At 37.6% G+C, this 15313-nt stretch overlaps 2 protein-coding genes across 7 annotated transcripts in view; one reads left to right on the forward strand and one right to left on the reverse strand.

Annotated features, from left to right (window-relative positions):
- Nucleotides 1-4886: 4886 nt before the first annotated feature.
- On the forward strand, nucleotides 4887-7357 carry LOC131234808 (purine permease 3-like). Its single transcript, XM_058231782.1, has 2 exons — nucleotides 4887-5760; nucleotides 6200-7357. Exons 1-2 carry the CDS (start codon nucleotides 4999-5001, stop codon nucleotides 6551-6553), a joined length of 1116 nt encoding a protein of 371 aa, XP_058087765.1. The 5' UTR covers nucleotides 4887-4998; the 3' UTR covers nucleotides 6554-7357.
- Nucleotides 7358-9288: 1931 nt separating this feature from the next.
- The window catches only part of LOC131234815 (chaperone protein dnaJ 1, mitochondrial), a 45220-nt gene continuing 39195 nt past the window's right edge, over nucleotides 9289-15313 (reverse strand). For 2 of the 6 annotated variants that reach the window (XM_058231806.1, XM_058231794.1), the window contains 2 exons: nucleotides 13832-13921; nucleotides 9618-10007 (listed from right to left, as the gene is read on the reverse strand). In XM_058231806.1, coding sequence (XP_058087789.1) covers nucleotides 9908-10007; nucleotides 13832-13921 — 190 coding nt within the window. In that variant the 3' untranslated portion in view covers nucleotides 9618-9907. Of the gene's footprint in view, nucleotides 9561-9617; nucleotides 10044-13831; nucleotides 13922-15313 lie in introns of those variants that run through there. The other 4 variants (XR_009165790.1, XM_058231811.1, XR_009165798.1 and 1 more) reach the window with 4 other exon arrangements.

The following is a 15313-nucleotide window of genomic DNA, read 5'->3' on the forward strand; positions in this document are numbered from 1 at the left end:
TATCACAAAACATTCTTGTAAGCTCAGAAGAGCCAAAATCGAGCTCATGCAGTAGAGCTCGAAGCCAAATAATGTCGTTGGTAGTGGAGGTCATTGCTCGATATTCTACTTCAACACTTAATCGAGTAACAACATTTTATTTTTTACTCTTTCAAGTAACCAAGTTACCTCCAATAAAGATATAATATCCTTTTGTAGATCTTCGATCAACTGAACATCAGGCCCAATCAACAACAGCATATGCAGTGTACAGGTATGACCGTTCTTATGCATCCATATGCCTCTTCCAAGCAAACCCTTTAGATACTGACATATTCGGTTAACCGCATTCATGTGATTAACTCTTATGGCATGCATGAATTAATTAACCAAACTCACAACATATGAGATATTTGGTCGAGTAATAGTGAGAAGAATCAGTCTACCAACTAATATGTGAAATTAACCAACATCAGAAAGCAATTAATCATTTAAATTAAGTTTGTTGCTGCCATCAGTAGTCATGTCTGAGGGTCTTACACTCAATTTTCCAGCTTCTTATGACAAGCCAACACATTTTCGTTGATTAAAAGATGTCTTTTTTTTTTTTGTAGGCAACTTCTAATCCTAAAAAATATTTTAATATCCCCAAGTCTTTAATAGCAAACCTTTTGTGTAAAAGATCCTTGACTTTGAGATTTCATGTTGATCATCACCAATGATCGCTATGTCATTAACATATACCAAGACGGTAGTAGTACCAAAAACACTTCTTTTCATGAATAAGGAATTGGATCACCTGCACTTCTCTTTAGCCTGTTATTCATGAGAATATAGTTGAGCTTAGCATACCAAGCTCGCGGAAATTGCTTGAGCTCATATAAAGCATTTCTTAGCTTGCGTGTTAAATCACAATGAGACTCTTGTGGATGACTTGGTGGTATGTTCATATAAACTTCTTTTTTCTAGATCACCATGTAAGAATGCATTTTTAACGTTCATTTGAAATAACTTTCGGTTTTGATTTATTGCTAGAGATAAAAGAATCTGAAATTTGTTTATCTTTGCAACAGGTGCAAATTTCTCTTTATAATTGACTCCATAAATCTTAATGAATCCTCTAGTAATAAGTCATGCCTTATGCCGATCAATGGTTCCATTACTTTTATATTTGATTTTGTATACCCAACGACACCCAACCATTTTCTTCCCTAGTGACAACTTTACAATACTCCATGTTTTATTTTCATCAAGAACTTACAATTCTTCTTTCATAGCTTATTTCCAAATTGGGTTGGAATTAACTTCTTGAAAATTCTTTGGTTCTTGTTAATGGGATATTCTATTCAACAAGGCAAAATGTAACTAAATCACACTATCATATGTCACATATATAAGCTTGTGTAGGATAAGATGCAGCATATAAGTGAAAATTAAAAATCCTCCCTTTTCTTTTCTTCATTTATAACATGAAGAATGACCCGCAACCATTCTATGATAAACCAAATATCAGTATGATCCAAAACTTTTGAAGCCCACTAGAAGTTTTTAATGGTCAATCATCATTGTTTTCTATAATATGGTTTACCTAAGATTTAGATATATTTCAATTTTTGACTTATACCCTAAAGTGATCTATCAATATGGATGGATGAAGTGGATATAAAAAACATACATTAAGGTGTGCCCCACCGTAAGGGTCACACCATCTTGGGTGAGGCCAGGGGCACCGATGTGGGTCGTGTTGACATCACCAAGCTCCGTGGGCATGCGCCTGAAAATAGGCATATCGAAAGCTCAAGTCGACCACTCCACAAAAAGCAGATTGAGAGAGAGAGAGAGAGACAGAGAGAGAGAGAGAGAGAAGGATTAACCATCATCTAGAAACTACAGTTTGGTAGTCCGCACCGTGAATGCCTTAATATTATTCCAAAGGACCACAGTTTCTGATCTTTGGCTCTTAATTACAAACGAAAAAAAAAACAAGGCTCAGAATCATCTGGCTGCTAGCGAAGTGTTCCGTTCCCTTTCCGTCACCTTTCATCTCCCATTATTTTTCCATTTCCTTCACGGACAGACGGTCAATCACTAGTAGGAGCAGCCTCGCTTCCTCATCTTTCTTTTTGTTTTTTTGTTATTCTTTTTTTTCTTTTTTTTTCTTTTTTTTTTTTTGCGTTTTTGTTTTCATCTTCTCTATGTTTTCATCCAATCCAAAAACGCTGTGTACCATGTCATGTGTGCCTGACACATGGAGAACGATGGCGGAAAATTAAAGATTCTCTGCAAGAGAATGATGTTGTCGAGTACCCTTTGGCCATGGATCCCATGCGTGTCCATCACCGTGAGAAATTAAAAATTCTGTACAAAAAAAAAATAATATTTTATTCATTTTACTGTGGATTTCATGAGTGTCACGGTAAAAAGTTTAAAATTTTAATTTCTATATAAAGAAATGATGTTTCTGCCCCTTTTATTGTGGATACCATGCGTGTAGGCACACCTTGAGTGAAAATAGTAAGGGAGCGGATTGGGTGAGACCCGGATCCACAGAGTGGGTGGGACCCCTGACTGTGGGGCTCACAGTGATGCATGTACCTTAAATCCACACCGTCCAATCATTTTGAAAGCTCATTTTAGAGCATGATCCCAAAATTGAAGCTGACTGATATCTTAGGTAGACAACACCACAGGAAACAGTCATAATTGAATCCCTACCATTAAAAACTTTATGGATTCAATCTGAATGTTTATTTGCCATCAAACCTGTTGATAAGGTCAAAAACACCTAGATAAAGAGACCACACAAATATCACCTTGGTCCAAAGCTTTTCTGGCCCACAAGAAGTTTTTAATGGTCAATCACTACCGTTTCCTGTACTATGGTCCATCTGGTATTTGGTACTGCCTTATTTTTCAATCATGCCACTTTATGGATTCAATCTGAATGTTTATTTGCCATCCAACCTGTTGATAAGGTCAAAAACACCCAGATAAAGAGACCACACAAATATCACCTTGATCCAAAACTTTTCCTGCCCCACAAGAAGTTTTTAATGGTCAATCACTACCGTTTCTTGTACTATGGTCCATCTGGTATTTGGTACTGCTTTATTTTTCAATCATGCCCTAAAATGAGCTTTCAATATAGATGGACGGTGTGGATGTAGTCACATACATCACAGTGGACTCCAAAGTCACGGGTCCCACCCACCTTAGTGGATCCGGGGTCTCAGCTAATCCGCTCCCAAATAATAAGAGAAGGTTTGAATGACCATAGTTTAACTTATGATGAACAAGATTCATGTTACTCATTTACTCGAGACGATGCATGGATTATGATGAACGATCCAAATGGACAGGAAATCTTTGCAGCAGGGGTTGCTTTCGTAAAGTTCAAAACAATGAATATTAGACAAAAATCAAGTAAACCAATATTCTGGATCAGGATTATTTTTAGGTTCTGTTTGTTTTTCTCATAAATAAATAATAATTTACACCTGTAAATTAGCCCAGCCACCTCCACGTGACGTAGCTATTACGTTTGTTTTGAAGCTTCTGACGCTAAAATCAAAGAAAGGAAACACAGTTCTTGTATAATTTGCGGGGACTACCGTTACGTTTTGTGTCTGATCTATGCTGTTCATCTGCTTTATCTGCTCGTTTTAAATCATGAGCCTGAAAATAAGTAATATGCAAAGCACAAGTAGCCTATAACACCAGAAATAAGGAAACTTAAATAGTATTGAATTAAGCTAATATTTGTGTTTTCCTTTTATCCATGTCGGTGACCTTATGAGTAAGTTAGATGAGAGATACACATAGTTGTGGGCTCTAGAGTCATCTTAACTTCCACGATAGACATCATCATCTCCACTATGTCTAGTGGTGTAGTTTCCTTGAGCTTATAATCTACTTTATTTTTTAATTCATATCTTAAAAAAGAGTTGGTAAGATGGATGGATGGCGTGGATTACACGTACACATTGTAGTGAGCCTTATAGATCTAATCGGATGCAATCGCTGTCTAATTACATATATGCCATCATACTTTTGGAGAGTATTTCTCTCAATTTCAAAAGTTGGTGAGAGTTAATCATTAGTCATGTATAATAAATTTACTATGTAAGACAATTGATGAATAGGTTGGGTGAGCCCCACACGAAACTTTCCCTTGGTGTTCACTCCCTCTGGTGAGGCCCACCTGAGTTATGAATCAAGCTGATTTTTTACTCCTGATATTAACATAGAGCTTTGCGTCTGATGAACGGAGTAGATATCATACATGTAACATGCTTGGCCCAACACTTCCAGAGAATTCTGTTTTGAACCAGAACAATGCAGCATGCTACTTTCCTTAATTTGTATCCCGCGTAGTTCTAGATGGTGCACCATACACGTGGCACATCTTGCACGATGAGATTAACCAGGCATCCTGCTTTCTCCATCATTGATTAGCCACCATTAAAAAAAAAAAAATTAAAAATCGCTAGGAGTGGACAGTAGTAACCAACCAAAAATGGACCTATCCTCATTGAACGTGAGCCATTGCTGTTTTGTTGCTTTTAGTCTCCATTAGCATTCTAGCGATTGAAGTACTAGGATTGCCCCCAACAGCGTAATTCATGAACTACTACATATGCAGCAATGAGATAGGGTACCCTACCGCCCAATACCCCAGGAAACACTGGATCCGACGCCACAAAAAATAATTGGGTAACAAACATATGTGACGTGTGGAAAGTTCGATTTCAGCTCCTTTTTTTTTTTTTTTTAAAATCAAAATGAACTTCGATTTTGGGCATTGTAGAAGTTCTCTTACACCTACCAGTACTCCACCCGTACACATGAACCGTGAGATTTACTCTCACAATAAAAGAAGGCCCCAATCTCAATCATTACTTAAAAATGAATCAACGAGACTCATCCGCATAATAAAAAAAGGGCCCGGTCGCAATCATCCCTTACCTATATCCCATCTCGCATTTCCATTGTTTGCAAACCTCAAATATTCCAGTGACCATGTCCCCAACCATGGACGATGAGATGGTAGCCAGTGGACCCCACCAACCCTTCGTCCACAACAACAAGAGCAAAGCCATGAAGATTACCCTCTTGTTGCTAAACGGCACCATGCTGGCAATCGGCAACACCGGAGGCCCTTTGATTCTCCGGCTCTATTTCATCCGTGGAGGTAACCGCAAATGGTTATCGAGCTGGCTGCAGACTGGGGGTTGGCCGCTCATTCTAATCCCTCTCTCCATCTCTTATGTCCATCGCCGTCTGAAGAGTAAGGATAACACTAGGGTCTTCTTCATAACACCATTCCTCTTCGCATCTTGTGCTGTGTTAGGCGTCCTTACAGGCCTTGATGACTACATGTATGCCTATGGATCGACATACCTACCGGTGTCGACTTCATCGATCCTAATCTCATCTCAACTGGCCTTCAATGCGGTTTTCGCGCTCCTTATTGTTAAGCACAAGTTTACACCATATTCAATCAATGCAGTCATTTTATTGATGGTGGGAGCAATCATTCTCGGGGTACATTCGAACAGCGACCGCCCTGCGAAAGAGACGAATCTTCACTACTACTTGGGATTCTTCATGACGCTTGGAGCGGCTGCCCTTTATGGGGTCGTGTTGCCGTTGCTGGAGCTGACCTATATGAAGACCAAGCAGGCAATAACATATGCTTTGGTGATGGAGATGCAGATGGTGATTTGCTTCTTTGCTACTGCTTTTTGTACTCTGGGAATGCTGGCGAACAAGGACTTTAAGGTGGGTTATGAGACTTTTCTTTTCTACTCAATTTCATATGAATATGATCATTGAAGACCTCTCTGTGTGGTGAAGAAATCTCTCTCTTTAACTCAATTTCATATGAGTATGATCACTGGAGATTATCAACTGACACGTATTGGGAATCAGTCGTATCGTTATTGATACTCATCATGTATCTAAGAAATATCACGAGAAAGATGAAAAATGTATTATTGTTATTTATTTAATCTTTTAACAACATATAACTTTTATCAATACAAATTAGGATTATTTTTTTTAATTGAATATCTTTAAAATTTTCACACTGATACGCCTGGTGAATTAGTCACATCGGCCTATACAATATGTATCGTATGATGATTAGTCTCTCTCTCTCTCTCTCTCTCTCTCTCTCTCTCTCTCTCTCTCTCATTCTTTCATTGATTTGAATGTGCAGGCTATTCCAAGAGAGGCACGAGTGTATGGGCTTGGAGAGTCGAGATATTACATGGTGTTAGTGGGATGTGCGGTGTTTTGGCAGTTCTTCTTCTTAGGAATGGTTGGCGTCATTTCCTGTTCCTCGTCTCTGCATGCTGGCGTGCTGATTTCCGCTTTCATTCCTGTCACAGAGATATTAGCTGTTTTCTTCTACGACGAGAAGTTCAATGCTGACAAAGGACTAGCCCTCAGTCTCGCTCTTTGGGGTTTTGCCTCTTATTTCTACGGAGAATTCAAGAAAGACAAGAAAGAGAAGCTAGCAGCCCAGATGGAGATGCATGACAAACAAGATCCACAAGGGCAAGTCACATAACACGTAGTAGTACGTGAAATGCTGTGATTCGTCTCCACGTGTTGGATTTTTTCTACTCCTCAGTATCTCCGGGTCTTTCGACCAGGCATTTGGATGTCTTAATATTTCAATTACCAAGTACTGCAATATTCGGGTCCCTGCTCATGACTCAGTAGTAGACTCGCAAGAGTTTCAACACAGAGATCATAGGTTCGAGTACCCATTGTGATGTGTATGGGTGTGAGTGTATTTGGGTGGGGAAAAAAAAAGAGTAGACATAACAGCCTGGGTTCATGGAAAGGAACCACTTTATTGTGTTTGGGTGACTTAGGACTAGCTTTGAGATTGTTGTATGTGTGTGAAAGCAATCATGAATTGGGATGGATTAGGACTAGTTTTGTGATTGTTGTGTGTGTGTGTGAAAGCAATCATGAATTGGGATGAATTAATCTCCATGGGAAACGATGTAGTCCAACGGAGAGTTGTCTCCATGGTCCCCGGGTATCTTAAATTCCATGACCGCTTCATCAGGTTTGGGTGATTGTGGACTAGTCTTGTCGTTATCTTGTACACGGAAACAATCATGCGTTGGTATGGATTAGTTTCCATTACTGGCCATATCCTGTTGCCATCGCCCTTTTTCAATAGTATCCATATCTTGCTGCCATCGACCTTTTTCAATAGTATTCACAGGTACCTGTATTGGCCTTGATTGGATAATCTCATTATCGAATCATATCAAGTCTCGTAACAGAGAGGCTCATCATACTTAAATTGAATTGACTTGATAGTGCGCTATAGCTATGACTAATTCTTCAACCTGAAGTCATGGAAAGACTTCCAGTGCTATGGGCATTGACACACTTTAATATTGTATTGGTGGCTGACATATGAGTGTTGGGTACGCAAATTAGAATGATGTGAAAGCCTTACACACATCAACATGGATCCATTGATCTTTCCAAAACTAGCTTGTGAATAGTTCTTGTTGATTCAACATCCATGGATTAGATCTTTTAGTGATCCACCTCTTGCTCTTGCATGCCATTTAGAGCTAAGGATAGATACCACAATAATGGAAAGATGTGGGTTAATTTAGAAACATGAACCGATAAGATTGTAAACTTTTAATGATACAAAGCATACCAAAATCTATAAAGATGTGGAAAATCATATTGGGCCGAAAGCTCGAGCTTGAGCTTCAGCTGGCCCGAGCTTCACCAAACTGGGCCAAGTTTGGACAATCAGGCTGGAGGACTGAGCTGAACCGAATTTGAGCTGGGGTTGACTGTTGGCCAAGCCGAGCTGAGCTGTGCCAAGCTCCACTCGTGTTCAGCTCTTGCAAAAGCAAGTGGGTTGATTTTTCAAAAATCAATCCAAATTGATTTTATTTGAACTGGTGTTTTGGCGCATTCTCACAACACCAAAAGGAATTTAGCTAAAAACCGCGGACAGGCATGAAACACGGCATTGGAGGTGCGATCCAAACTGGCAACACTCAATTTTGACTTGCCAGCAGATAATGTGATGCCAGGTAGTATCCACTCTCGATTCGCCCGGGGCCAAAATTTCACTCTTTTTTTTTCTTCTTTTTTTTTATTTTTATTTTTGCGTCTTTTCTTAAAACTAGCAGGCAGATAACGCTATTTGGCAGGAAGGATAAATCATTGCAGAAGACTTTTAAAAGCTAAACCTACAATGCATGCGTGGGGTTCACCTGATGTGTGCATGACATCAAATCTATTCATCATGCGCGGGAGCGGCTTAGGTGCGGCCCCCAGCTCACTCAAGACCGTTCGGCACTTACAGTGAGGCCCACCTTGATGTATGTGTTCTATATCCATGCCATCCATCCGTTTTGGAGATCATTTTAGAGCATGTGCCCAAAAATGAAGCAGATCCAATTCTCAAGTGAACCATACCGTAGGAAAAGGTGGTGATTGACCACTAATGGGCCACAAGTTTTGGATCAAGCTGATATTTGTTTTATCCCTTCATCCAGGTTTATGTGACCTTATCAACAAGTTGGATGGCAGATAAACATTACGGAAACCCTATGGTGGACCCTGCAAAGTTTTTAATGGTAGGGCGCTCAATCACCACTCTTTCCTAAAGTATGGTCCACCAGAGATTTGGATCCTTTTAGTTTTTGGCCTTCTGCCTTAAAATGATCCGGCAAAACAGATAAAGCATACGTCTTGGGTGAGGCCAAGGCGCACCTAATCCGCTCCCCATTATGTGCACCCCCTCACATTCTCACTAGTTATCGAAAAAGTCCGGTCGGGAATTCAGGTGGGCCACACCTCCGGGAGCAGTGGAGATGGGGACGCCCACCATTAACAACCTTCCCCTCACCTCAGGTAGTTTCCACAGTTATTGAAACTTGCGCCAATGGATAAGATTGTGTCTAGTGGTTCACTTGTTCTTTCTATGGGCCTGGATTTTCAAGATGCGCACCTAACCGCTCTCATTCCTAGCATTTAATTGAACCGACTTTGCAATGCGACAAAAACCTCTGGGCTCAACCTGATGTGCGAAATCTGATCCATCCATCAGTTGCTCCAGCTCACGTTAGGACATCATCCCAAAAATCAGGTCGATCCAAGACTCAAGTCGGCCACACCAAAGAGAACAATGGAAGGCAATGCCACCAAAGTTTTGGATCAGGCTGATATTTGAATTTTCCCACATGGATGTGGCTCACATGTGCGAGGGACTCAGGTTGCTCATAGGATGATCCCCACTGTGAATGTTCCTTGACCCAAAAAACCGGCTGGTCTATTTATCAGGTAGGATACGTACTACGAAATGGATAGAAGAATCAAAACCAACATGCTACATCAATGTGCTCGTGATGAGTTGGATGTCCCAATCTTTGGTATAGAACACTTACGTGGTGGGAGGGACCACCCTATGATTGTCCCAGACCATGCACACATGTGCCCTCTGATGCATTTATGTTCAGCGCTTGAAGAAGAGGTGTCTGGAATTAGCATTCATCTTTGCAGTAATATGATGCAAAGCCCACCTAAATTCAAGGAGCAAGTGTTGACTAAACACCAGAAGGCAGAATGGGACACGAAAATTGAACCACTAAGGGAGTAAAAAGGAAAAGATACATGGACAAGCCAATATGGCAAAATGTAAATGTAGGCCTCTTTTGGACCGTAAACAAAAATAAATAAATAAAAATTCTTTCTGAAATAGGTACAGGTAAAAGTAAATGAATGAGGAAAGAGTAAAGCCAACTTGTACGGTAGTGCCATACCTCAAGGTGGACATCGTTTCAAGGGGGGAAAGAAGGTGGGTGACAGCTCTTCCGATCTGCTGGGATTTGGAGCAGATACATCCATCATGTCACCAAGATGTTGACTCTTAGCCAATACCTCTGTTCAGCAACAGGAGCATCAATATAAAGAAAGTGACTTCAAGCACAAACTTCTGGTCCGTCAAGCGATCAATTATTTGCTGCCACCTGTAAGTTCAACCAGTAGATAGCTGCTGAAAAAGCCTGTTATCATTTCCAAGGCCTCCATTACAATCAGAAATGACTGCAGTATTTACTGCTACAGCTAACAAACTTGATCAGCGAGGATATTCTAAATAAAGATGCTGTAGATATAGATATATAAATCATCATTTCTTGCCCAAGAAACTATGATTCTTTTCATCATCATCTAAGACTTATCCCAACTAATTGGGGAATTATAATTCGTTTATATTCATTACATAATTACCAGATGATTTTGTTGGGGGGTGATGAATAGGGCTTTGTTAGGTAAGTGGCTATGGAGGTTTGGAACAAAAGAACAAACCTTATGAAGGGACACAATTGCTGGTAAATATGGTTGTGATGTAGGCGAATGGTGCACCAAGGACTCATCTTTGTATAGGGCTTCAACTATTTGGAAAGGCGTTGTTTTTGTTTAATCTTGCTTTAGCAATGGGGTTGGATTTGCAATTGGGGGGGAGGGGGTATTTGATTGTAACTTTTTGTTGTAATTTTTGTAGCGTTTGTTTCTTCCTTGAGAGGGTTGATTGTAAATTTCTGTTGTAATTTTTGGGGCACTTATTTCTTCCTTGTATAGTTTTGCACCTCGGCACTTCTTCTGTTAATAAAATTTTTGTTATCTTTAAAAAAAAATACAAGTTACGAAGAATCAGAACCAATTTGAGGCAGCAGAAGAAGAAAGAAGAAGAGAAGTTGAAACGAACAGTTCTTTGCACAAACCACTCAATTCAAAGAGGTTGACTTTTTATGGCTTTCTATCTTTGCAAGAGTATTTTATCCTGAAAGACGCTTTAAAAATAATAATAATAATAAGATTCATCATCACTTTTCATACAAAAAGCCTTAGAGGTATTACCTAGACCAGTGTTTTTAGTATCTTGCAATATCACCAATATATCCTACGATATATTGGTTATCCTAGCTATGCGACACAAAACCCAACTTTAATATGCATTTTTCATGGTATCGTGCAATATATCGCATGGTATCGCAATATATCTTGTATATTGCGATATCATGCAATATATCTACACTCTCCCTCTATAAATTTTTAATGTATCATGCAATATATCAATACTGAGTGTGATATCAAAATGGATAAAAGGGAAACCAACGTTGTTGTCTAGAAAATCCTAAAACAAATATTGATTTTTATTTTTATTTATTTATTTATTTATTTTGCAAAAGAAGCGTCTTGATAGTACATTGTAAGGTGATTTTGACCAGTCCACTCTAGTTTGTTGGAAGAAAGTCTTCGAAATTTCTCTGAGATCGCGATTGGAAGTTTTTGGGGATAGATTCTAAAAGTTGCATATTTTTTTTAGTTTTGATTCTTTTTTTTTTCGTTTTTATATGTTATAAATAATGTCAAATGGTAAGAAATTCATGCTTTTTCATGTTTTGCCCGAAAAATTATAGATTTGAAGCTTCAATTTCAAGATTTGGGAGAGATGAGCCAGGTTGTGGAAATTTTTAGAAAAATCAAATTTTTTTTTCCAAATCAATTGCAATCTCAGTATCCAAATATGAAATCAAACATGTATATAACTTGAGCTACACATTCTTGGAAATTTGGAGATTTAAAAATAATAATAATTTTTTAATTAAAAATAATTTTATTTTCGAAATCCACCAGTATATATTTCTAGTTTTCTACTTCTTTTGCTTTTGAATGTAATACTTGTGTTTCCATACATGTCTTCTTACATTCATAAATTTTATGAATTGACTTTGAATATAGTTGTTTCAATTCAGTCAAACAACACATAGATTAGGACCCAATATAAAGGAAACCTATTATATGCACTTATTTTTTGTAAATTTTTTTCATTTCTAAGTGTGTATCGGTGTCTTATTTTAACAATCCCTTAAGTTTCATTGAAAAGTTCAACCAATTTCCCAATGTTTCTTCATGTTTCCCAACAACAACGATAAATTACGCGATACAATCCATATATCTAGTGCGATAACTAATATGTATCCGTATCCCAAGAATGCGATACATTACGCGATAACGATACAGAAAACTTGTATCATTGATTTAGATTACACTACAAAAGACAGATCCACAGAGAACTTACCCCTATGACATAACAAAATCTCTAAAAGATCGACATAAAAGATAGGAAACAATTTTATTTTATTTTTTCCTTTTTCTATCAATCTTTCTTTCTTTCTTTCTTTTTTATGGCCTAATTCCATGAAAGTTTACCCAAGAACACCCAAAATACTCGTATGAGGCTGTTTTAAAAAAATTAATGCCCATATGTAGGAGAATTATTGATGATTTTTTACTCCTTTATGAAGGCTGTCAATCACACATATTCAAAGTGGGGCCCATTCTCGACACATGTGATGTGGACCTAGTTGCATCATAATATCTCTAATTATTACAAGCAGTGTTGTCAAATCGCATATAATCGCATAAGCCACCAGCCAGAGTGATGTGGCTGATAACTTTTTTTAATAACAAAAAATCGAAAAAAAAAAAAAAATGGGGGAAAAAAAACATAAAAAATTCTTTCAAAAAAACTGTCTAATTACTACAAGAAAAATTGGATTGGGTATTTTTTTTACCTATTTTATTGTAGTTTGACTATTGAACTATTTATAGGTTACTTTATTTTATATATAACAAAACAAATTTAAACAATCAACAAGTTACATTAAGAGAGAATTAATTATTAAAAACTACAAACAGAAATTTTATTGATAATTTGAATCTTGATGAGTTGATGCATACAATACAAGTTACAAGTTACAAATTACAACTTATTACAATTTACAAGAAATATGACCATTAGCCATCATGCCATCGCATATTAGAGTATGCCATGGTTATGTGATTATGCCATCACATAACCATCACATACTTTCTGCATGGCATATGCGACCATCACATATGTGATCCGAGCCCATGTTTGCAATTGTGAAATCGCATAATCGCTTATGCAATTGCACACGATAACACTGATTAAAAGATACAATTTTGTAGAAAGGTAAATTTTCTTAACATCATTGTGAACATATGATTGATCTTAAGATTCTTAAAGAAAAAGGTTGGATGAATGATTTTTTTTTTGTCACAAAATGGTGACCCTAGATGTATATAGGAGACAGAAATATGTCCTCTCTTCTTTTCTTTTTTCTTTTTTGGATCAGCAAGAAATATATTCCTACTAGGAAAGCAAAAAGAAAGAAAGAAAGAAAGCAGATTTCTTAGGAGTTGGAGGCATGAAACTTTAGGGGAAGAATTAAGGTTCCTACAATAGTCCAAATCCTTCGAGAAGGGCGCGTTAGATGAAACTGATGAAACATGCGACTTATTTCTAAACCCTTACACTCATCAAAGGCAAAAGACGATGTGAATTAGGTGAGTGGATGAAAGCTTCACAAAAATGATCACATATGCTTTTGAGTTGCAGAATATAAAGATGCATTAGTTTTTAGGTAAAGCAACAGAGTTACAGAATCACTAAACTAGAACCAACATTCAATAGAAAAGAACTACTGATATAAAAGTAAGAGTTACATTGAAGAAATTCTACAACCCTAGAAAGTGAAACTAGGAACTAACTTCCAAACCATAATATGCATACATCACTTACAACATTTACATTGTATGGAAACCATCAGTATGTGCATATTAATACTATTGTGCAAGGGAAGCTGGTTATGCAAAGATTAAATTCAAGTAACTCCCACAAGTTGAAATGTATTAAAAAATGTTATAACAAGGATTTTGAAAAAAAACTTGCAATTCTCGGAGGGACAAATTATAAACTTACCACTTTCCTTCTGCAGATGTGCTATTTTCAACAATAAATTCTTCCTTAGCAAATTCTTCTAGCAGAGCCCGTTGACGTTCATTTACGGATCTGAAAGAAAACAGAAAATAGTAACTGCAGATTTTTCCTCCTAGTTGAACAATAGGGGGTCATCTTTGAAGGTACAAAATTTTATTTGCTTCGAAACAAGTAAAATTCGCAAACTCACATTACATAAATAAATGACCAAATGATTCAAATCCCAAAGAGAGAGGATACAGAAAGCCATGATCATCATCTGCGCACTTTTTTTATCATTAGCCGTCTACTCTTCAATTGATCAATGGTTAGCATCTTGTCCTTTCTCACTAACCACCCGAGTGCTATCACCCTAGGGGGGACTTTGATATATCCATTGTTCGGAGTATCCCCAATATTATCGGAATATCCCTGATATTATCCATATCTCCATCTCGGCGATATCGATAACATTGGTAGCAATATCAGAACACTAGTAGTCTAAAAATTTCTAGGTATCGGCAATGTTTTAAATATCGACAATATCAGCCGATATATCCCACGATATATCTTGTATCCCACCTGTGCGATACGAAACTCACAAGCAGTGCGATATATCTCACATGTTCGATCCGATGAGCATTTTCGATCCTTTTTTTTTTTTCTATAAATCATGTTAAATCAGTGTCAAATTGTTATAAATCCACGGTTTTTCATGTTTTGCATGAAAAATCATGGATTAGGAGCTTAAACTTCAAGATTTGGAGGAGATGGGCCGAGTTGCGGAAAATTGAAAAAAATATTTAAAAAAATTCACTTTCTCGCAAATCGGTTGCAATCCTTGTGTCCAAACATAAAATCAAACATGTATGTAACCTGATCTAGTGATTCTTCTTTTTCTTTTGAATGTATTGCTTGTGTTTCCACACGTGTTCTTACATGTATAAATTATATGAATAGATTTTGAATATACTTGCATCAATTCAGTTAGACAACACATAGGTTAGGACCCCATACAATGAAAACCTATTATGTACATTTATTTTTTGTAATGTTTTGATTTATAAGTGTGTGTTGATGTCTTTTTTAACAATCACTGAAGTTTGATTGAAAAAAGCGACCAATTTCCCCATGTTTCCAACAACAACGATATATTACGCAATACAATCAATATATCCCATGTGATAACCGATATGCATCTGTATCCCAAGGGTGCGATACGTGCCGATACGTAACGCGATACCAATATTTCGAACATTGACTCAAACCATACACCAGTGGAGATACCCATTTGAAGCCTAGTGTCAAATCATACAGAAGCACTAAAACATAGACTTGCCTAACCCACCAATCCAACTTTCTCAACACCCCTGAATCCCTAATGGCCACAATGCCCCTAGCAAACCCAATTGCATCTACTGCCACCCAATCTTTCATCCTGCCTTCCCAAAGCGAATCAACCAACCTACCATTATTAAATTGGAT

The sequence above is a fragment of the Magnolia sinica genome, chromosome 2 (genome assembly GCF_029962835.1).
Source record: "Magnolia sinica isolate HGM2019 chromosome 2, MsV1, whole genome shotgun sequence".
Lineage (NCBI taxonomy): Eukaryota > Viridiplantae > Streptophyta > Magnoliopsida > Magnoliales > Magnoliaceae > Magnolia > Magnolia sinica.